General features: G+C 46.4%; 1 protein-coding gene across 7 annotated transcripts in view; it reads left to right on the top strand.

Moving 5' to 3' along the window:
- GATA3 (GATA binding protein 3) overlaps window positions 1–24,444 on the top strand; it is a 76,042-nt gene that overhangs the window by 22,342 nt on the left and 29,256 nt on the right. For 5 of the 7 annotated variants that reach the window (XM_083402279.1, XM_083402280.1, XM_083402282.1 and 2 more), the window contains exon 3: window positions 6,154–6,693. In XM_083402279.1, the coding sequence (XP_083258405.1) occupies window positions 6,154–6,693 (540 nt within the window). The remainder of the gene's footprint in view (window positions 1–6,153; window positions 6,694–24,444) is intronic. The other 2 variants (XM_083402283.1, XM_083402281.1) reach the window with 1 other exon arrangement.

Here is a 24,444-nt window from a genome sequence, read left to right as displayed (position 1 = left end):
TAGTAATTGCCTTGCCCCGCTGTTAGTCTTTACAAGACATTTCAAAATATCGTTAACCCTTCCCCTCCGAGTTGCAAAACAATCGCTTTGATCTAACGTGAATTTGAGTGACTCTGACGCCGCTTGCCCAAGAGCGTTTTCACACCTGAGGACTAAACTGGGTTAGAAGGAAAATCTCTCTCCATACCCTCAGAAGAGTCTTCATTGTTCCAAAATACCCATGCGATTTAAAAATGGGTCCGTTTTCAAACACACCCTCGCCCCTACCGTCAACAATATGCACACAGGGCAGTATAGCTTGCGAGGGCTATTTCGTTTTTCTTGTGAAAGTTACCTAGTTTATCTCTTCTTGGGCAAACAGATCCAAGCCGCCCACCCCCGCAAACTCAGAGCCAAAGAATTTAGGGGTTTTGCTTGTTGCTGCTTCACCCTTGATTTAATTGGGACTGACTTCCAAAACGAACCTGGGAAGATCGTAGTTCTGGCTGCGTAGCAGGCAGGGGGACGCCAGTGGGTTTAAAAACAAAGATCCTAGCTTAACTTGGGTGGCTGGAGAGTGCTTGCTCCAGAACTTTGATTTCTTCATCCCAAAGTCTGGTTACAAAGCAAGAGTTTAGGTCGTTGTGCTTGCAAAATCTGCAACTATCTATCCACTCGGAATCGTCTCTGTATATTTGAACTCTCCGAATAATTCACAATATTAGGCAGCAACAGGAGAAAGCTGGCTTGAAAAGTTGCAGATTCCCCCTCCGTTTACCCATTAGAGTAGACTGCTCAAACCCCCCCCCCAGTCAGCTGCAACTTGGTCAATTAAAATAAAAGGTAATATGTTTTAGATCCTCAACCTGAACGCATTTTTAAAAAGAAGGAATGAATGCCTTTCTGATTTTTCCTCTCTGTGGAAAATGTCCTGGTTACATTTACTTGCAAGGAAGTCCCATGGATTTAAGAGGCACCTTAGCATGCGGTTAGTTAGGATTGGGGAGAGACTCTGTTAAAATCCTAACTTGGGAAACTGTAGAAGTCATTGATTTGAATGGGACCTTCTTGCTTCGGAATACATATAATAAGGATGTCCTCTTTCTCTCTGTATGAATGCTTTAAGCTTGAGCACGTACATGTTTACTCAGATGTAAGTCCCCTTGAGTTGAACAGGGCTCCTTTCAAAGGAAGTGTAAAAAGGAGAACCACCTCATTTTGGATCATTGGATAGTTTTCTGGTTCAAAAACCAACACAGGCAGGCTCAGGAAACTTTTAACCGCTACCATGAGAAATTCTTGTGGAAAAAGTAAAAATTGGAGCTGTCTGACTGACAGAGGTTTCTTTTTTTGGTGGGTGGGGGTGTGAAGAAGAAAGGAAAAGGAAAAACTTGCTCAAATAATTCTGCAAAATAATAATATAATTTAAAAAAAAGACATTTTCAGTCAATTTTTGGCATGTGTCGCTGAACGACATACTGGAAAACTGCCTTTCTTGCTTCGATCGTAAACCTATTAAATTGGAATTAATACTTCCAAGTACGTGGATTTAGCATGGTAATTTGTGTGTGGGAGGGGGGCTGCCACCCAGTCAGCCACAGGTTGACTTAAAATGTTTCTCATTGGTTTCAACAAGATGCTAGTTGCAATCCTTAACGTCATATGTGTCTACTTGGGAGTAATCCCCTTTGAGCACAAGGAGGCGACTGTGGAAACACAGGTATTTTGTATTTGCAATCATACAACAGGCCAGGTTTGCTGGTATCCATGCATGCTTATCTGGGAGTCGGTCTATGTAATTTGGTGGGACTTACTTCTGAGTAAATATGCAGCATTTTGGGACTGCATAGGGCTTTCTTAGAAAGGAGGCTGCAAGGTCCGAAACAGGATATTTTAATAATAACCAGGAATTTTAAAAGCCCATTTAAAAACATGTGTAGCGTTTGTTCTCTAAAGATTACTCCACTTTCACTCCCAAGTATGGCACAGGTTTGAAACTTGATTTCTGTGAGGTACAGGCATGATCCTAAACATGTTTCCTCAAAAGTAAAACCCCCTGAAGTCTATGGGGCTTGGTCCCAAGTAAAGTGTGACAGGATGGCTGCCTTATCAAGCATTTACTTAGCAGGAACTAAGACTGATTGAGTGGAGGTGTCTTACATCCGAGTAGATCTGCTTAGGATCAGGTTGTTGAAGTCCCAACTCCAATGCGTTGGGCTGATTTTTCTAGTGAACCTGATTTAAGTGCCCTGGGCTCCTTTTGGGGGAGAAGCGCAGGATATAAATTTAATGATTAGAATCATATGTATTACAAAGGTATGGGCAGGCAAAATCAGCGCTTCAAGAGGTAGGGAGCTGAAATAAGTCTGGCTTAAATCTATCCTTCTGGCCTAACTGGGTGATTATTCCTCCTGCCCGATGCTGTTCCCCTTGCTATCTTGCAAAAGGTGAGGAGTCCTCGTTATGGGTTTTTGCCAATTTCACGTGGCCTCCTGGTTCAAGAAGCCGTGTAGGATTGATTGGGGAAGGCCCATTAGCAGGGATTGATTTGTCCAAGGGGGGGGGGGTGAGTGGGGAACATTGGGAAGAGAGAGAAGGAAATCTGAAGGGGATCATTCACCAACAAGGAACGATTGTTCTCAGTTACACTTTACCTTAGAGTCCGTGTGAGAGTGTAAACACCGAATTGGAGCCTGTACGCGTGTTCACAGGCAACTTAGCTCCTGGTACATTTTATCCACGTTCGCGACATTCTTCTAGAGAAGCGTGCATAAGACCGTTGTCTTCTCACCTTCTTAAGAAGCACACAAACACGCAGGTAAACGGAAGGAAGGGCCCTTTCACATGGTACACAAACTCTGCTATGTTACGTACTCCTGTGGTCCTGGGCTTTCTGACCCAGCAGGGTTGCCAACTGATCAGAAAGGAAGTGAGTTGGCTTCCTCTTCTGCCTCGAGCAGAAGGCAGCCCGACACAGTACAGCATTCTCACCTGTTAATGCTTGTGCAACAAAAGCCTGCTGTTAAAGGCACAGCTACAGTGTCCAGTCGAAAAGTTGGCTGCATTACTGAGGAGGGCATCTTTAAGATCCTTTCCTTACACTGTTACATTTTAGGCATACACTTAAAAAAATGTCAGGTGTGAATAAATCATTAAACACCATTGAAACTTCCACTGAACTAAATCCAGAATTTTAAGGGGTTGGACTAGATGACCCGAGGGTTGCTTCCAATTCTACAATTTTACGATTCTATTATCAACTTGTATTTAAGATACAGAGGTAAATGTGTTGTGTGCTCATGCCTAGCCTAAGCATTTTTTACTTGGAAGTATTTTAAGCTCCACGGTAATCAGTGTAATGTACTTGCCTGTCAATGTTTAGCCTTAGGATTTAAGTGGGGTTTAGGGTCAGAAATCTACCCCCCCCCCCAAGCCTGAAGATGTAGATGTTAGTCCCATTTATTCCAAAAAGTTGTACTTCCAACTCTTGAATTTGAGATCTGAGTGTTGGAGAGTTTTGTCTTTGGGCCTGACCTAATCCAAGACACATTTCCGAGAAAAACAATTACCACTTTGTTGAATTTAATTTCAATTTACACGCCATCATAAAATCAGTAATGGATGATAAAATCCACCAGTTTGAAATGAGCCTGCCTTCTACATAGATGTCTTGTTTCCTTTTCATCTTGAAACATATTTACTCTAACACACCTGCCTCTATTCTGTTTGTTGACTACAACTGAGAATTCGCTTCCAAGTAAGTAGATTAATTTTTAAAACATGGAGAGGGGGAGGAAAACCTCAGACTGCTTAAAAAATAATAATAATCAAGTATTAGGTTTATGTAATTTCCCCACTGTATTTTAATAATACCAACAAAATATTCTTAAGGCAAAAGATCTGGTATCTTGACCTATTAGATTGTTGTTGGAATATGCTTTGCAACTTGAATGCATCAATTTTATGTAGCAATTCAAACTTTTGCCTCTTGTTTTCTCCATTCTCTGCTGCTGTCTTTCGCTTCAATACTGGGGTAACACTCCGTCTGGGATTATGTCGTGTGGGAACCTATTTATGAGAACTGAGGCTGTTCAGGTCTGGGGAGGGAGGGCAAATGCAGCTTCTGGATCTCTCTAAACCTCTGTTGAGCTCTCCCCAGTCCATATCCCTCACTGGTCCATACCAGCACCACTTCTGACTCTCCATGAATGCTTTTGACTGCATGGGATGTGGCTTTGAACTCTTGAGAATGCCCCTTTGTGCCTGGGTGGAGAGAGGTGTCTGTGTCTCAAAACCTCTGGCTTTTGCATGGCCTGTTGGACAAAGGCTCTATCCTCTGTAGCCTCGTCCACCACTGTCATGTGGCCCTCAGAAGCTTGTATTATGAGGGAATGTGGCCCTTCAGTGAAAAAAATGTCCCCCTCGATCTCTAAACACTGAGAGAGATCATTTAGCGTTTGGAGTAATGATCCCCACAGTGATGTGGGGAAAGGTAGAGGAGCGTCTATGGAAATCTACTAGTCCCACCGCCTAATTTTAGCAACATTATAGCCTTCTAAAAATAACAGCTGAAGGGGTTGAGTGCGAACGCAGCACAGAACCCAAATGGGTTCTACTCAGAGAAGACCCACTCAAATTAATAGACCTAAGTTAGTCACGTTCATTGATGTTGATGGGCCTATTCTGAGCATGAGTCATGTTGGAGACAAGACACAATTCCCATAACATTTGCTTCAAAGTAGTCCTATCGGAGACCACCCTGGAGAGAGGCAGCAATTTGATGCACACTTAATTTGTTAAACTTGTTGGAACTTACTTCTGAGTAGCCCTGTCCTGAATTGCAGTGTCAGTTGGGTCGGTACCATCACCATTCCTCTCCACTTTTGATCTCAGACTTCTATCCTGAGCAGGGCTATCCCAGCTATAGAGGCAAAAGAGACATTTGCCCAAGGTAGGACAGCAGGATTTCCACGGCTCCTGCTAAGTAAATGCCACCTCCTCTGAACTGGCAGGACGCAGAGGCTTTCAAGCGCTTGGGTGTGATTAGTCTTGCGCTCAAAGCGTTGGCATTTGGGTTTGAGAAGGTGGGTGGCAACGCTTCTGTTTTGCACATGGTAGCCAACGCTTCCTTCCTGTGAACCTCAAATCTTGAATCGATCGAGGGATTTCCGTTTTGGGTTGCCAGCAGATCTGTACTCAAGGCATTCCTCGACTGGAGCCCTGGGAGAGCACCCCTTTTGCATGCAGAAGGTCCCAGATTCAGTTCTTAGCATTGGCATCCAGTCCTGGGAATATTCCTGGTCTGAAACCCTGGAGAGCCGCTGCCTATGGAAAATACTGAGCTAACAATAACAATAATAATTATTTATTATTCGTACCCCACCCATCTGGTTGGGTTTCCCCAGCCACTCTGGGCAGCTTCCAACAAAATATTAAAATACAGTGATGCATCAAACTTTAAAAGCTTCCCTAAAGAGGGCTGCCTTCAGATGTCTTCTGAATGTCAGCTAGTTGTTTATCTCTTTGACATCTGATGGGAGGGCGTTCCACAGGGCGGGTGCCACTGCCGAGAAGGCCCTCTGCCTGGTTTCCTGTAACTTTGCTTCTCGCAATGAGGGAACCACCAGAAGGCCCTCGGCGCTGGACCTCAGCATCCGGGCAGAACGATGGGGGCCGAGACCGTTTAAGGTTTTAAAGGTCAGCACCAACACTTTGAATTGTGCTCGGAAACGTACTGGGAGCCAATGTAGGTCTTTCAAGACCGGTGCTATGTGGTCTTGGCAGCTGCCCCCAGTCACCAGTCTAGCTGCTGCATTCTGGATTAGTTAAAGTTTCTGGGTCACCTTCAAAGGGAGCCCCATATAGAGTGCATTGCAGTAGTCCAAGTGGGAGATAACCAGAGCATGCACCACTCTGGCGAGACAGTCTGTGGGCAGATAGGGTCTCAGCCTGTGTACCAGATGGAGCTGGTAGACAGCCGCCCTGGATACAGAATGGACCTGCGCCTGCATGGACAGCTGTGAGTCCAAAATGACTCCCAGCTAGATGGACTATTGGCTCGACTCTGTTGCAACTGAGCCCTTCTGACTCACAGGTCCCTAAGCTGTCCCACCACCCTACCTCCTTTGGGGAGACGTTGGCTAATGGGGATCTGCTTTTGTCTTTCTGTCCTAGCAGGTGGTCAGGTGTGCCGCCCGCCATTGCTGCATGGTTCTCTCCCTTGGCTGGATGGGAGCAAGGCTTTGGGAAGCCACCACAGCACCGCCCCATGGAACCTCAGCCCCTTCTCCAAGACCCCCATCCACCACAGCTCGCCTGGACCTCTCTCCGTCTACCCTCCGGCGTCCTCCTCCACTTTGTCTGCGGGCCACTCCAGCCCACACCTCTTCACCTTCCCGCCGACCCCTCCCAAAGATGTCTCCCCGGACCCCTCCATCTCCACCCCAGGCTCCACTGGGTCCAGCCGGCAAGAGGAAAAAGAGTGCATTAAGTACCAGGTGTCTCTGGCTGAAACCATGAAGCTGGAGTCTTCTCATTCCCGAAGCAGCATGGCCTCATTAGGAGGGGCCTCTTCCTCAGCTCATCACCCCATCTCCACTTACCCTTCCTACGTCCCTGAATACGGCTCTGGACTTTTCCCTCCCAGCAGCCTGCTGGGGGGATCGCCGACCGGTTTCGGGTGCAAATCCAGACCAAAAGCACGTTCCAGCACAGGTAGGGTCCTTGAAGGATTCTTAAACTGCTTCTGTTTCAGGTTCAGGAAAGACTTTTTTTTATTAAAGAATGAGCAAAGGTTATTGGCTGGGAGGAGTAATCATATGGGGCGAATGGGGGTTGTATGGGTTTTCAGCTGCAAATTCAGACCAAAGAGATTCCAGCGCAGGAAAGGTTCTAAATGGATGACCAGTTAGAAGCCAACTCTTGTTTTATTTTTAAAAAGAAGCCGAGGATTGTTATAAGCAGAAAGCAAACTCTGGCAATGCAAAGGTCAACAAAGGGATCAAGCAGATACCACAGAACCTTTCTTCCTAAAACACTGTTGCATTCCACAACAGTTGCAATATTTTGCTCTTCCTTTAGAAAGACCAGAACAAGCTAAGGTGGGTTTCCTGCTGGTCTCCCAGTCAGGGCTTGACCAAAGGTGGGGTGGGTTAGCTTTAACAATGTGACAAGAGCTCCAGGTTCTCCCAGGTTCTCCCACTATTCACTTTGACCATTTGCACACGAGAAACTCAACTGATTTTTAATGGGGATCATTTACCAGAAGAGGGAATCTTGAACGTGATTCCAGGAAACTCAGCGGGCCAACTAATTTTTTATATTTGCAGGGCTTATGCACTTTCTCTGTTTTATACACAGAGATATTTGATTTTATATCAGTTCCTGGCATTTAGAGACACAAATCTCTTCGGCCAGGGATCCAAATTTCACCGTTTGCAAAACGCTTAAACCGAACTATGCTGGTTTAACTACATTATGTCAATTTCGACTTCCTTTTCTTCCTCCAGTTGTTTTTTTTCCTGAATATAAAGCGGATTGGATTCTCGCCCCCCCCCCCAGCAAATGGCCGTTAACGCTTACTGAAATGTAGGTCCTATTGATTTCAATAGAACTTACTTCCGAGTAAGTGCACTTGGAATCCTTGCTGAAATTGATTGAAATGCCAGTTTTCTTGGCTTGACATGAGTTGCCTCAGATTTTATAAACCCTATTTTGAGCATGTTTGTTTAGGGAGCTGGTGAAGCAAACTTTGTTGATTTTGACGAAATGTTCGTCTGAGACAAAGTTCTTACAATTGCATTGCTCTGGAGTTTCATGAAATTAATTGGATCCATGTCTGAATAAACATGTTGGATAGGTGATTCAGCTTTCTCCTTATTATCACATGTGCTAAACCTCACTCACTCATACCACCCCACTCCTAGGTTCAGAAAGATTTGTACAAGGTGGTAGTGATTAAAAATGTTTTCCATACTCTACAGGTCAGTCCTTTCCCTTCCTTTTTGATTTTTGCCTCGTGGGAGAGAGGAGCAAAGAGCTGAATCAGATCTAAGCTGAAACATCACTTCCAGCCCCACACATTCAACAAGTGGGGCGGTCCTGATGTTCATGGGAGGGGGCTAATCCCAAATTCTCTAGAGCCAAATAAAGCATAGGACCAAGGGTCAGCAAACTTTTTCAGCAGGGGGCCGGTCCACTGTCCCTCAGACCTTGTGGGGGGCTGGACTATATTTTGGGGGGAAAATATGAATGAATTCCTATGCCCCACAAATAACCCAGAGATGCGTTTTAAATAAAAGCACACATTCTGCTCATGTAAAAACACCAGGCAGGCCCCACAAATTACCCAGAGATGCATTTTAAATAAAAGGACACATTCTACTCATGTAAAAACACGCTGATTCCCGGACTGTCCGTAGGCCAGATTTAGAAGGCAATTGGACCGGATCCGGCCCCTGGGCCTTTAGTTTGCCTACCCATGGCATAGGACATCACCCCACTCTGATGGGTGATTAAGGATCAATGCACCCATTTAATGCAGAGATTTCACTCCTATCTAATGGACTCCATTTTCACACCTCCACAAATGGCTGTTCAGCCACATACACACACTTTTTGGCTGGGCGTTCCTGTGCTGTGAACATTCAGCGAAACAGATATGACAGTGAAACTTGAGAGAGAGAATGTGGAATAGATACCGGGGATGGGGAACTTTGAGATGCTGTTAGACTACAACTCCCATTATCCCTGACCATTGGGTATGGTGGCTGGGGCTGATGGGAGCTGGAGTTCAGCAACATCTGGCAAGCCACAAGTTTCCCATCCTTGTTACATTCAATATGCTTGCCAACTTTTTAGCTTGGCTCGGTAGCTGACCCCTTTTAGCTGCAGTAGACATTAGGAGAGGCTCACGTTTATCTACTATTGTGAATGGTTTTAACTGGTTGGCAAAGGCACAAGAGCAAACCAGGCCAGTGTATTTTTCCAGTCAGTTGGCAATCTGTAAGAGTCTGATTGTGTGTTTGTCCAGCAGCCCTAATCCACTTACGGATTAAAACAGCAATCGCTTTGGCTGTTTTAGCTGAAATTGACACACCAGGTGGAACTTTGACACATGATTCTAAGCCATGGTTTAAGCCATGGATGAACAAACCATAGGTTAACTTATTTTATTTATTTATTAGATTTATATACCAACCTTTCACCAAAAGATCTCGGGGCGGTTCACACGATAAAAACATGAGATAAAAGCACAAATAAACCATGAGTTCTCCCCACAAACAAACCATGGCTTGCTTCTTCAAAGTTTGTTTTGTTTTCCAGCTGCTGCTCCTGCCTCATGCCTTTGCAGTGTGGTGAGAGTGGGGGAGATAAAACAAACCGAAGTTAAGGAAGGCTAGTGGTTTTACATGGAATCCACCATGGTTCAAAAGCCTACAATAAACCATGGCCTCAGATTGTGGTTTCTTACCAGTAAACAAACCATGGTTAAGCTGCTGAGCAGGATTCATGTGTATTCTAAGACATGGTTTAATAAACCGTAAATTAACAAACTCCCATTTAGCATATGTGTAAACCAGGCGATTCGCTTTCCCTCTGCTGTTTTCCCCCCAAGGACTCTTTTCTTTGTAAGCAGACACGCAAAACCAGAATGCACGATTCATTCGTTCCTCTTGCTCCTGTGTAAGCCTCATTCCCAACCTGCTTGCTAAACTTAGAAACTCATTTTAATTCACTTGAAGCTACCTGCTGCTAATTTGAACATTTCTGGAAAGCTGGTTTTTACATGCACAGAGAGAGAATGTGTGTGTGTGTGTGTGTGTGGTGTTGTTGGGGGACCACAAAAACCTAATGTGTTCCGGAAATGTTATTTATTGGTTCAGTGACTTCCTTATGCAGAGAAAAAAACTGGATAGGACTGTGTTCACTTTCCCCACTCAAAAGTCTCTCTCTGCACTTCCCCCAATTCTTTTCCCAGATCCCAGGAGCGAGTTTATTTTAAGTTGGTTTCTTTTTTTTTCTTTCTGTTGGGGGTGGGAGGGGGAGAAGGGGAACTACCTAAGAAAAGAGGGAAGTTTTGTTTAGACTGCCTGATCTGGGTCTGTCTCCAAAATGTTTCATAATCCATAGGCTATATAGTGAAAGAAAGCAAATTCGCCCAGGGAGGCAGTAGTGCTCAGCACAATTTCTAGAAAGTGTATTTTAGCAGGCCTTTGGGACTTGCTTGCAAGTTAATGGCCATGATCCACAGCAGAATTATATGCAGGTTTTTTTTGGTGCAGTCCTGAGCATCCTTGTTCAGGAGTCAGTTACTCTTTAGTAAGTCTGAGTGGGACCTCAGCTTCAAGTCTGTTGATTTTTGTGTGGACATCCTTACGTTGCACTGTGTTCAGAATCCAACCTTTTAACCACCCACTGCCATTGTGGTTTCAACAAGAAGCTTGGATCTGCAGCTGCTAGCTGATCACCATGTTTATCTCCCTGCTGTGAAAACCTAGACCAGTAGATCAAGCTGCTGTTAAGTGCAGAAGAGCAGGACACTTGGCAACACTAACTTCTGTTTTGTGATTCCTCCCCTGCCCTCCATCTTTGTACCAAAATCTTGGAAATATGCACCGAAATCAGTGGGGCTGGTCTCGGAATGAATGCCTTTAGGTTCCAGGCAGTTTGCATATTAAACAAAGACCAAAATAAGTCGCTCCCTCGCCTTTCCCCTATTCCTCCCCCCACGTTCTTCCTTTCCTCATTGAGACTCCTACAAGTAGATGTTGTCCAGCGTGAGTCAGATCAGTTTTCAGGGTTTTTCCAGGGTGACATTTACTCTGACTGTCTGAGCAGGGACTGTCTCTATTTAGCTGATATGTTTTAGCTAATCCAATTATTTTCAGACGGCTGCACGCGACAGTTACATTGTTTATCCAGCGCCAGGAACTTTAATAGAGTCCGGATGCGGTTAACAGTGACAAAAAGAAAGAAAGAAGTAAATGCAGAACTGCCTCTTTCTGTATATGCAAGCAGACTGGGTGTGTGTTTGTATGAGAGAGAGAGAGAAAGAAAGAAAGAAAGAAAGAAAAGAAAAGAAAGAAAGCAGAAGAGAATGAAAACTCAGATCTCCTGCCTTTCCGACTTCTAGCAACAGACCTCTGCACCTTTAACAACTGCCATGTCAGGCAGAAAAGGGAGAGAAGAGGCTTTCTCCACTGCTACTACAATCACGGCCATCATGGGTAGACTCGCAGAACTGTAGAGTTGGAAGGGACCACCATGATCATCTAGTCCAACCCCCTGCAGCGCAGGAGTCTTTTGCCCGACGTGGGGCTCGAACCCACGATGCCAAGATTAAGAGTCGCATGCTCTACCAACTGAGCTATCCATGTCATCGTGGTCCAGGGCAGGGCCACAGAGCACCTGCTTTGCTTGCAGAAGACTCCAGGTTCAATCCCTGGCAGGTAGGGCTGGGAGCATCCTGCCTCCTTGAAATCCCTGGAGAGCTGATCAGTGTAGAAGCCATTGTGCTGGATGAGCTGACGGTCTGATCCAGTATAAGACAGCTGCCTTTCTAGGCTTATTATGGGTAAGGGCCATAGTTCAGGGGTAGAGCATGCTGAAGGTCCCACGTAAGGCTTGAGAGCCACGGCCATTTAGTGCAGATAATACTGAACTGAGGCAGCTTCTTATGCTCCTGTGTCCCATGGATGATGTTTCCAGGGCCTACTGAGCTGAGATCCTGGGTGTAATTTCTAACCCACCCTCTTCTAGTGCTTAGGAGACCAGTGAGAAGGTGGGCGAAGGACCACAGGAGTTAGAACGGTCTGGTCTCCCTGTTGTGTTGTACTGAGTGTGCAGGGAATGTGCAGGCTGCATGTGATGGGTTGAGATGGCTCCCTTTTTTATCTTCTCTTTTTTGTCCAGGGACTCACACAGACACGGAGTGGCCTTGGCTGTGAGTCTCCAGTGCTGAACACACTTTGTGCTATGGGAACCAGTGGGATTTTTTGCCAAGTGGAAGGGTTTAAGATCAGGGTGCTTTGGATGCTACCAATGAGGTGTGTGTGTATATATGTGTGTTGGCTTCCCATTGGCTATTGTTGTAGACTACCCAGGTCTTTTGCTTGCTCCACTGGGTCTTCTTAGGTCCTTGGTATGGACAAGAAAGATGGTTGTCTTCTTCTTCTTCTTCTTCTTCTTCTTCTTCTTCTTCTTCTTCTTCTTCTTCTCCTCCTCCTCCTCCTCCTCCTCCTCCTCCTCCTCCTCCTCTCTGCCTAGGGAAGGCCTGTAGCTCCATGGTAGAGCATCCAGGTTGCATGTGAAGGGTTCCAGGTTCGAATTCTTAGCATCATCTCCAGGTAGGGCTAGGAATGTCCCCTATGCCAGACCCTACCAAGCCACTGCCACTCAGTGTGGACCTACTGTGCTAAATGGACTCAAGGCAACTTCCTCTGTTTCCGTGCAGAAGGATGTTAAGATATATGGAACTGCCTTATTATTCTGTATTCTATCACTGGTCCATCTAGCCACCAAACTGCCCACTGAGCAGGCTGAAGGTAGGTTTAGATCTGCAGAGCCAGCTCCAAGTTTGAGTGGGGGCTCATCCTATGTCAGTGGGCTTGCTTCAGTCTGGCGGCGGCAGCAGCTGACAGCTCTGTCTGGGAGCCACGGCTGAAGTTTCCCACAATGCCTCTGATGTAGCAATAGCTTCTTCTTTTTTGATGATGTTAGGAAAGGGTCTTAGCTCAGTAGCAGACCTTGCATGAAGGATGTTCAGTCCTAGGCATCTCCAGGTAGAGCTTGGAGGGATAATTGTCTGAAATCCTGGAGAGATAGGTCAGTGCTAGTCAGTGCGGAAAATAGAATAATAGAATTGTAGAGTTGGAAGGGTCCATGAGGACCATCTAGTCCAACCCCAATTTTTTGACCAATGTGAGACTCGAACCCACAACCCTGAGATTACAAATTTCATGCTCTACCGACTGAGCTATCCCAAGAGGAGGGCAAATACTGAGTAAGATGAACCAATGATCTGACTCTGTGCAGGGCACCTTCCTATGTCCCTATGTTCTTTCCATCTGTGTCTGAAAAAGCAGGTAGAAATGGCAAGGAGGAACAAAAGCAGGGTGAGGAGGTCAATATTAGCCTCCCCACCTGTGCAAAGGGTCTTGGCAGATACCTGCATGAAAGGACTGTGCAAACAGATTCCCAAGCTCAGAATGAGCTCTGGGGCACCCAATTCCATAAATTTAAGTGTGTGTCTTTGCACCTGCCTCTGATTCATGGACCTTGGCACTCTAGCGTAAGACACAAAGTAGGTCTTTCAGGTCTTCCCACTCTTAAAATCTCCAGTCCTGCTCCTGGAGATATTTTCACCTTAGAGGGCAGGGCTGAATCTTGTTGAGGTCGCCAACTTTCTCCTTAGTTGGGATTCCTGTGTTTTGAACACGCAGGCACTTAGCAGCTGAGCTAGGGAAGAAGCATCTTCTGTCCAAAAAATTATCTGCCACGACACCCGATTGCTAAAAGCGCAGGAGCTCTGTCAGAAAAGAAGGTGGCAACCCTAGGCATGCAGAGTCTGGACTGCGCCTTCTGCAAGACTTTGGAAAAAGCTTGTAGTATGGAATCATGCTTATTATTTTTTAAAGGCCTAGCTCTTTTCCGCCTTCGTTGCAAAAGTTCCCAAACAACCCGAAAGCCAGACATAACATTGTTGTATTGCAGAGAGCTGGGTTGAGTTTGGATCTCTGGCTGAGTGGAGGTGAAGGTCCAGAGATGGGAAAGGAAGGAGGCCCAGGCGAGATGGTGATGGAGAGGATCAGGAGAGATGCCCTGCCTTTTTGGTTTCTGCTGTTATTCTAGCTGTGTTGCGACTTGCTGGTGCTGTGCCTAACGTGGACCAAGAAATGGAACCAAAGAGGAAACTGCAAGCAGGTGACAGACACCTTTCTGGTTGCGGATCAGACAGACTCAGATAGGGCAGCTGGCTTCAAATGATTGCCTTATCATTGCCGGGTCTCTCTAACCGCCATCCCTCCTATCCTCTGACATCAAAGAGCCCAAGGCTGCTTTTCTTCTGGGGCAATCTGAGAACAAACGCTGACCACATTTTGCATTCTTGAGTGCTTCAGTTATCGTGCGCTTTGTCTGAGTAATGCTTACAATAACCTTGCAAGGTGGGGCCATTGCTTATTGATTTACGGAAAACATTTCTGTGCCGCGGTCTCATGAAATACGAAACATAAAGCACTGTCAAAAATAAAAAACAGGCAAACCCTGCAAATTGTGTTAACCAGAGAAACCAAAAAAAAAAAAAAAAAAAAAATGGGATGAGTGTAAGCATTAGGCATCAGTTTTAACTTTTATTCAGGAAAAAACCCCAAAGGAATGACTGCCTGTCTCTTGCTTTAGGGAAGTTCAGGTTTAGGGTGAGATTTGAATGGGGGGACTTGCTCACAGACCCAGGTGGGTGGCTGTTCCTAAGATAATATACCTGAGACAGCTTGGATGCCCATTAAGCACCAAATCAATGCTAAGGCTTTTCATGGTAGTCCGCTGCAATAAGGGGGTAGTAGATGGGATTCTCATTAATTACATTTGGACCCCACTTTTCTCTGCGAAGCTCAAGTTCTCAAACCTCCCCAATTATATTCTCACAGCTGCCCTGTGAGGCAGGTTGGGCTGAGTGATAAGTAGTGCTTTGGGGTCACCCAGAGAACTTCATGAGGATTTAAACCTGGTTTCTCCCCCCCCCCAGTCCTAATCTGACTCACACTATAAATCAGGAATTCTGTTGAGGGTCTGTCAGGGGCTACATGGCTGCGGTGGGCTGGGAACCTTCTCTCTCTCTCTCTCTCTCTCTCTCTCTCTCTCTCTCTCCTGCCACCCCCTTCTCTATTTCTCTCCCGCCCCTTCTGCCGCACTCCTTTCTGCTTAATTCGCTCCCACTTAAAACTAGGCCGTGTTTTCTCAGGCTACAGACTGCCCATCCCACGCTAACTACTACACCACACTGTCCCTCAGAGGAAGCATGAGATGAGCTTCCCATATCCAGCAGCTTGCTATATCCAGGCCTTTTGAAAGAGACAGGATTGTTTCCCAGAATGCACACGGGGAGCCCCATTCCCGTCCTACTTGTACTCTACCAAATTATTTCCATTTTACAGAGGAAGAACTGAGGCAGAGCAAGCAAGGGAGCCAGGGGTGTGGTGGTGGCGAAGCATTTTGCATTTTGGCCTTACGGCAGTCTGTGCGGACGCGGCGTCTGCTGGCGGTTAGGCGACCTTCTGGCATTTTATTGGGATGTGGAATCTGCCAGAGGTGATGGGTTGTGGTTCAGACTTCTGCTTTTCCCTCTACCCTGAGTTTCCTGCTTGCGTGTTTAACAGCAGTCTGAAGCGCAGAGGTGCAAAGGAGATGAAGCGTTTTGTCGGCCTGGCGAGTGGTGGTGAAAATTGCAAGCTCCATGGGCTAAAACGTTTGTGAACGCTTGCACAATGGAGTCTGCTCCATTAGAGCAGACCAGACACTGCTCTCGGTCTGCTTTTACTTTTTTGCCTCCATCGCTGCAGCCAGTTTGGGGGAGGATGACATTGACCACCAGATTCCTCCTCCTTTGTCTCCATGTTGCCTTTGCAAAACTCAGTGAACAGGAGCATGGGGACAAAAGTACAGTGGTATCTCTGGTTGCGAACGGGATCCGTTCCGGAGGCCCATTCGCAAGGTGAAAAGCCCGCAACCTGAAGCGCCGTAGCTGCACAGGTGCATGGTGCGATTTGGCGCTTGTGTGCATGCGCGAAGCACGATTTAGCGCTACTGTGCATGCGCGAGTGGCAAACCCCAGAAATAACCCTTTCCGGTACTTCCGGGTCACCCTGGGAAGCAACCTGAAAAAACGTAACATGAAGCAAATGTAACATGAGGTACGACTGTAGAATCAGTTGGTTCTGCCTGTCATTGGCTCTGGTTTTAACTAGCACAGGGCCTCATTCTGCTTCACGAATCCTGATGGGATTTGGCCTCCACTGGGGCCAGAGAAAGAAGATGCCTCGATGTCTGGGTAGCCATGCACCCTACTTTGCAGAGAACAATCCTCCATTAGAAGACAGACCTCGCTTGGAGTGAGTCCTCTCTTTTGGAAGGGCTGTCCAGTTGGTTTAAAGAGGGGGCAGCAGTTAGTACTAGGACTGGATGATATCTGGTTTTCCACGTCGTGACATATCTAAACATCGCGATACACCGATGTATCATGATGTCAGAAATAAAGATTGAGCTAAGTAGTGGCATTGGCTGGCTTCACGGTTTTCCGCACATTGTGATGTTTGCATAGTGCGCAGACACACACATCATAATTCGAGATATGCAGCCAGCTCAAAAATTATGAAACTGATATTGCAGCATCCTGGATAGCTCAGTTGGTTAGAGCATGGTGCTGATAATGGGACAGCTGCATATTCCTGCATTTTGGGCTAGTTGATGCTCAGGGCCATCCCCTCTACCAACCCTGTGATTCTGTGATATGGACGTCAAACTGGTTTTGCGCAATATATCGATATATCACCCAGCCCTAGTTAGTACCTGGACAGGTGATCTGTGGTTCCATTCTTACCCAACTATCGTGAGACGCATTGTGGTTCGATGATGAGTACACTTGTTGTTTGTTAATGAGTGTCTGCACATATGCAAATCTGTGTCTTGATTTGTCCGCTGTTTTCAGTGATGTGTTTCCTTTTTTCCACCAGCAACGTGAGTGACACCATCTTAGCAGGCTTTTGTTGTGTGGAATGCTGTGGAATGGCGGTATCCTGAAATGAGGAGCACATATTATATTCAGGGGTTGGGATGGGTTTACTTGTCTGCGGTTGGCAAGCCTTGAAAACGAGAGGTGCCTCTAAGAATATTCTAAGTGCAGAAAACACAGTAGGCTGGTTCTGTTGTTGGTCCGGTGTGAGGGATTATAGAGCTTTGGGTGGAGAGGGTCCTCAGCATTTCCACATAGGGCTTGGAAGAGTTTGTGCTCTAGAACCCTGGAGAGCCACTGTTGACCTGTGTAGACAATACTGTGCTAGATGAGCCCAATGGTCTTGGTTCCTTGGCCACCCCCCTCTGTTGGAGTTCAACACCCCATCACCAATGTAGCCTGCTATGATCCTGTTGCCACTGTTGAAATAAGACTATACTGCCTCTCCACTCCGCTTATGTATATTGGGAGGTGGCGGGCAAAATGGTTCTCAGCCCCAGGCGGCAAAATGTGTTGAGCTGAACCCAGTTTGTTCTTTGGAACTGCATGGCATGGTCTGATTTTTACTCTCAAGGAAACGGGCATCTGTGCATTTGTTTCGACACCTCTGTGTGCGCTAGGAAACCTCAATGCAAGGACAACCCTCCTATCTTTATGCACCCAGTACTTTTCCATTTCTGAAAAGTAGCTCTGCAGCACTCCGCAGACGGCAATGGGGAGTTCTGCTGGAGATAGCCAGGGAATCTACACTTCTGTCCCTTAAGTGCAGAACTGTACATTTGTCCCAAACAAATTCCAGGAGGGCTTCTAACCTGCAACAGAGGCCATGTCCACAAAGACTGCCATGAGGCCAAAATGCAAACATTCCAACCACGATGGCTTTGCCACCGCCACACCCCTGGCTCCCTTGCTTGCTCTGTTTCAGTTCTTCCTCTGTAAAATGGGGATAATTTTGTAGAGTACAAGTAGGACAGGAATGATGCAGTAGGGTTGCCAGCGTGCATTCTGGGAAATCACGCTGTCTCTTTCAAAAGCCCTGGATACAGGGAGCTACAGCAGCTTGGTTCACCTCCCCACTCCTCTGAGAGACAGTGTGGTGTAGTAACTCGCAGTCTGTAAGCCTGAGGAAACTCAGCCTAGTTTCAGGTGTGAGGGAAAGAGGCAGAAAGGGGAGAGATAGAAACAGAGAAGGGGGTGGCAGGAGAAGGGAAGAACGAAGGGTTGGCAGGGGAGAGAGAGAGAGATGGTGCCACTGCCATTCAGCCCCTGACAGATTCTGATCCAGGGAGTGTGGTCCTTAACAAAAGAACAATTCTGCACTGCTGACTTAAGAATGTAAGTCAGACTAGGACTGGGGGACCGGATTTAAATCCTCATGAAGCTCTCTAGGTGACCCCAAAGCACTCTGTATCACTCAGCCCAACCTACCTCACAAGGCAGCTGTGAGAATAAAATGGGGGAGGTTTGAGAACTTGAGCTTTTCGGAAAAAAGTAGGGTCCAAAAATAAATGATAATCCAAGTGACAGCCCTTAAGATATTTGAAGATGGCTATTGTATCTCCTCTCAGTCTCCTCTTTGCCAGGCTAACCATACACAGCTCCTTTAAGCGTTCCTCGTAAGGTTTAGTTTCCAGACCCTTGATCAACTTGGTTGCCCTCATCTGCACACGTTCCAGCTTGTCAACATCCTTCTGTAATTGTGGTGCCCAGAATTGGACACAGTATTCCAAGTGTGGTCTGACCAAGGCAGATTAGAATGGGACTATTACTTCCCTTGATTTGGACACTATACTTCTGTTGAGGCAGCCTAGAATAGCATTAGGGTTTTTTTGCTGCTGCGTCACACTGTTGACTCAGGTTAAGCTGGTGGTCCGCCAAGACCCCTAGATCCTTTTCACATGTACTGCTAGTAAGCCAGGTGTCCCCCATCTTATATTTGTGTATCTGGTCCTTCTGCCTAAGTGCAGAACCATACCTTTGTCCCTATTGAAATTCATTTTGTTAGCTTGTGCCTAACCAATCGATTAGAGGGATGGTTTTCTGATTAGAGAATGGTGTCTCCAGCAAATCTGGCTTGAGAAATCAGGTGTGGTTTTATGAATGGTTTCTTGGGCAGAAAGCAAACAGCTGAGGGGCTGGGGATTCTGGGTTCAGTGACCATCTGGCTAAGTAACTGCAGCAGTGATCCTTCAGAATCCAACTTCCCAAAATGCAACCTGGGCATAGTTGCTGTTTGTGGAAAGACCTACCTTCGTTGAACAGGTAGATTAGTCTGTCTGGGAATGATGGTTTACCCAATTGAAAGCACCCACGAATTGACTCATTTGGCTGAATGAGTCCTTTGCAGACAGGGGCACATTTGTCATAAGAGGAAATTGAATCACCTGCTAATATTCATAAGCGCTGTTATAACTGGGTGGAGGGCAGGATTGCATCAAAGAAGAGGCAGATCTAGGCTGGATCTAAGGAGGTTGCTTTGCTTCTGTTTATCTAGGTCAAATAAGAGATCAATGTAATAATTAAAAGAGGATTGTCGAACATGCAGTTCGGTTTCACTTGGAAGCAAGCCTGCCTTACCAGCTTCCTCGCCCAGAATTTATGTCTGCGCCTTTAATTTCTCCAGGATGCTCAGATGGGAAGCATTCATCTACCTTCTTGCCCATGTTTTCCCAGGCTGAGAGAGCACAGTCTTCCTCATCCTTGCAGGGCTTCCCAAACTTGGACTTCCCCAGCTGTTTTTGGACTACAGTTCCCATCATCCCTGACCACTGGTCCTGCTAGCTAGGGATGATGGGAGTTGTAGTCCAAAAACAGCTGGAGACTCAAGTTTGGGAAACACTGGTTAAGAACATAAGATGAGCTTTCTGGATCAGACCAATGGTTCCTCTAGTTCAGGATCCTGTACTCACAGTAGCCGACCAGATGCCTTTGGGAAACCAGCAAGTTGTACACAATAGCAGCTGTAACTGGAGTTGGTGGTTCTTAGGTAGGGTGCTGTGAACTGAAAAAACAAAAACTGGCCCTAATCCTGGGTCTTCAAGAGCAACTTCAACTTATTCCTGCATTGCAGGGGGTTGGACTAGATGACCCGTGGGGTCCCTTCCGACTCTACGACTTTATCGTTCTGCAAACTTGCTCTGCCTGCATTCTCAGCATGCTGTAAAAAGCTGGTTTCTCTGGAGATAAAGTTTTAATTAAAAAAAGGGGGATGGCTGGCCAGCCTGTTCTTAGGGGAAGGAGGAAGCAAGGTGGATATCCAGTTTTATTCATTGGGGGATATTAATTAGGAATTTTATTTACTTGATTACATTTATCCCCCTCCCCATTTTTATCCTCACGACAACCCTGTGAGGCAGGTTGGATCGAGAAAAAGGAACTGGTCCCAAGTCACACAGGGAGCTTTGTGGCTGAGTGGGGATTTGACCCGGGTTTCTCCGGGCTGAGCCTGACCCTCTGATCACACCGGGGTTATTCGCACATTACATTCAACGCGTGCGCAATCTGCGATCCCACTGTCAAGGTGTATACTCCCGTAGCTGTTCACATGTAACACCCAACACCTATGCAGTATGTGTGCCTGTTTACACAATATACAAATCAAGGGGTGTACAGCCCTTCGCACAAACACTTGTACCTATGTAAACTTGTACCTATGTAAAGATACCTTGTTGTTTAGTCGTTTAGTCGTGTCCGACTCTTCGTGACCCCATGGACCAGAGCACGCCAGGCACTCCTGTCTTCCACTGCCTCCCGCAGTTTGGTCAAACTCATGCTGGTAGCTTCGAGAACACTGTCCAACCATCTTGTCCTCTGTCGTCCCCTTCTCCTTGTGACCTCCATCTTTCCCAACATCAGGGTCTTTTCCAGGGAGTCTTCTCTTCTCATGAGGCGGCCAAAGTCTTGGAGCCTCAGCTTCAGGATCTGTCCTTCCAGTGAGCACTCAGGGCTGATTTCCTTCAGAATGGAGAGGTTGGATCTTCTTGCAGTCCATGGGACTCCTCCAGCACCATAATTCAAAAGCATCAAGCCACATGCTTGGGAAAGAGGAGGGATGTGTTTTACCTTATGCTTTGATAAATCCTTGGTGGGAAGAGAGCTAAGGGGTCTTTCAGGAGAAAGATGAACAGTGGTTGTGTATGCATGCAACAATGGTGTTCTTTTTTTCGATTTGCACGCATCCCATAGTTAAACTATGGAACTCTCTCCCAAAGGAGAAGATGATGGCCACCAACTTGATGGCTTGAAAGGAGGATTAGACAAATTAGGAGAGGGCTCCTGATGGCTACTAGCCAGGATGACTATGTCTCCATTGTTGGAGGCAGCACTGATTCCAGATTCCAGTTGCTGGAAACCACAGGAGGAGAGAGGGCTCTTGTGTTCTGATCCTGCATCTGGTTGGCCACTGGGAGAATAGGATACTGGATTAGATGGGCCATTGGCCTGATCCAGCAGCTGGTTCTTCTTATATGCAGTATCTCATAAGAAACAACAGGATAGGCACAGAGCAGACCTGGACTGTGGCCGACGTCACGGGTTCACTGCTTCCCAAACCAGTCATGAGAGTGCATTGGATGCGGAGTTAAATAGCCCAAGCAAGTCAAGACCCACATCTGAATCTTACCATGCTGGTCTTCTGTACTTGGGCTTTATGCTGGCTTGGATTTTAAAGATTTATTGAGGGTTTTTAACTGTATGATCATTGCTTTTGCTTCCTTTGCATGCTATGCCACTTGGAGGACTTGTTCACGAGCCATTGAAGAAACAGAAATAACTCCCCATTTTGTGGACTGTCCACATCATAGCTGCCAACTTTCCCCTTTTCTTGCGAGGAATCTTATTTGGAATAAGGGGATTTCCCTTAAAGAAAGGGAAAAGTTGACAGCTATGGTCCACATTGCTGCAGGGCAGAGAGACATGGTCAGGAATGAAGGCAGGCATCTCTAACCCTGACCTTCTTTTCCAGTGATTAATGAAATTTAATTTTTACAATCTGACCTCTCCAAGAGCGCTTTGATAGGCTGTGGGTGATGTTTCGGAAGGTAGAGGAAAGAACTGGGTTAATCTGAGTGGATGTTGGCTCAGCCCCATAAATCTTTCAGTTTGACAAAGTAAGATTTCGTCCGGCCATCCTCCATAACATGATCGCAAAGGGGGCAGTGGTGTGCAGTGGCTAGTTCATCTGAATGGGATCCAGGTGTCCCGGGTTCAGATCTATGCACTCAGCCATAAAGCTCCCTGGGAGACTTTGGGCTTGCCGCTGTCTTGCAACATTACCTGCTTCGCAGGGTTGTTGTGCGAGGGTGGTGAATGCTGCCTCGAAGGAAAGGCAGGTTAGAAATGAAATAACTCCTAGGACCTGGAATAAGTGCTCAGAGGAGATGCAATAACTTTTGGTGTGGCTGCCAAACACATCTGAGCCATACAAGGATACAAGGAGTGCAATAAACAGCTACATTGCTGCACCACTGGTTAGTCCAGGCCTCCCCAGCTGGTGACTTCCAGATGTTTTGGACCATTAATTTAATTTAATTTTTGGGGGAATATTTATATTCTACCCTTTGCACAAGCCGCAAGACAGCTTAAAACAAAATCAGATGTGACACAGAGAATCCCTAAAACAATGCAGTCCTTTTTAACACCACCATAGCTCATAAGAAATCATTAAATAGCAATTACCAATAGAAGCAGTTGAGCAGTCCATTTGTCTAATCATCTCTCTCCTTCCCCAAACACCTGCTGGAAAAGGTGCAGCTGCTGAAAACCATAGAGAGGGGGTCAGAGGTGCCTCAATAGAGAGTCCAACATGTTAGGAGCCACCACCGAAAAGGCCCTTCTCATATCAGCCCCAGCTAGTATGGCCCAACGGCCAGGAATGACGGGTATTGTAGTCTAAATCACCTAGAGAGTACCAGGCTGAGGAAGACTGGGTTTGTCCTTCCACAAGCAAGGCAAAATTGGGGTCTTTGATGATGGGCAGCTGGCTTTGCTTGCGGACGTATTATTTGCTATATTTTGCCATAGCAGGAGTGTTGTAGGCCTGGGCTTCTTTAAAGAGGTCCCAGAAGAGAAGGGCGGGGGGGGGGGGGGGGAGAAAGAAAAATGAGTTTGGATGAAGGATAGAAAGAGAATTGGCTGTAGCTGCAATGTGTTTCTTCTATGGTGGAAGAGACATGCGCTGAACAGAGAATGAGCCTTCCTATTTCAAGGACAAATTGCAAGTCGAATTTGAGCATGCTGTTTATGGATCTTCCCTGCAAATCCTATATATAGGCGGGCGACTTCACAAACTACGTAATTAGCTTTCTGAATTTGCTGGCGCAGGATGTGTCGATGGCTAGAAGCTTAAATGGCTTTGAAAAATGAGAGAGAGAGAGAGAGAGAGAGAGAGAGAGAGAGAGAGAGTGTCACAGAGGAAATGGAACCTCCTTGGATATTGGCCGTAATCTCCGAAGGGGGATCCTCCATAGATTGTGGCAGAATATTTACAAATTGATGCCGGAGATAAACACCAGTGCCTTCATTTCTTGCTGATAGGCTTCTGTTTGTTTGGAAATGGTCCAGCTAGATGGAGCACATTCTAGCTTTCCATTTCATGGTATCATTTTCCGCATGTATCTCTCTCAGCTGCAAGTTGTCTTCACAGCATTGCAGAGAGCCATTTCTTAACTCTGCACCGGCACAAAGTCCACCATCAAGAATATTTGGGAATTAGCCCTGTATGCTCAGCTGGGTTTTTGCCTTGCCCTTCCCTCGACAGCCCAAGGCTGTTGAGAAAGCCGCTTTGACATTTGGAGTGGTTTCAGATGGCAGCGTACAGCATGAGAGAAACACACGTAACTACAACATAGCAAAGTAGTCGTCACCGGTAAATAAAAGATTAAAAGAGATGCAACCAAATGGAACAATTTCCATGTACAGTACATCACAACAAGATCTGAAATGCAGATACGGAAACCCAACATCAACAACCCACCACCCAACAATAAATGAAGATACACACGGGAAGGTGATGGACATTCGATGAAGGGACCTTCATGAGAGGCAGGCAAGAGAATCTTCCTCAGGGTGTGAGGCTGAGGGAAGACAGGGAAACTCCCAGGTGATTGCTGGGTTCACTCTTCTGTATGTGGAATAAGGATTAAGATATAATTGTGATAGAGGGCTTGGTATTATATACACACATACAGTTGTGCCTTGGTTCTCGGACGCCTTGCGACTCAAACGTTTTGGCTCCCAAACGCTGCAAACCCGGAAGTAAGTGTTCCAGTTTGTGAACGTTTTTTGGAAGCCGAACGTCCGACGCAGCTTCTGATTGAGTGCAGGAAGCTCCTGCAGCCAATTGGAAGCCGTGCCTTGGTTTGCGAACGTTTTCAGAAGTCGAACGGACTTCTGGAACAGATTCGGTTTGAGAACCAAGGTATGGCTCCCCCTTTTTTCTTTTTGCCTTCTTCCTTTCTTTTCCTCTTGGTTTGTTTCTTTTCTCTCTCCTTTAGATTACTTCGGTTTTTATTGTATTTTATGTTGGAAAAAATCTCACCAAACCCCCACCCCCAATGAAGCCCCCAAACAGCACCCCAGTGTCCAGTGAGGGGTGGGAGGGGGAGAAGCAGAACATGGCTTGGAGTGGATGGTGGGTGTCGTCACTGCATCCTCATCCAAGGCAGATGTGAGGTGCCGCTGACAGCAGAGATGGCTCCACCAATGTCCTACTTCAGGTGATTCACCTGAGCAGCAGG

Source organism: Podarcis tiliguerta (assembly GCF_965153285.1).
Source record: "Podarcis tiliguerta genome assembly, chromosome: 10".
NCBI classification, from domain to species: Eukaryota; Metazoa; Chordata; class Lepidosauria; order Squamata; family Lacertidae; genus Podarcis; species Podarcis tiliguerta.
Note: the sequence above shows the minus strand (reverse complement) of the source record. Positions and strands in the feature narration are given on the sequence as shown.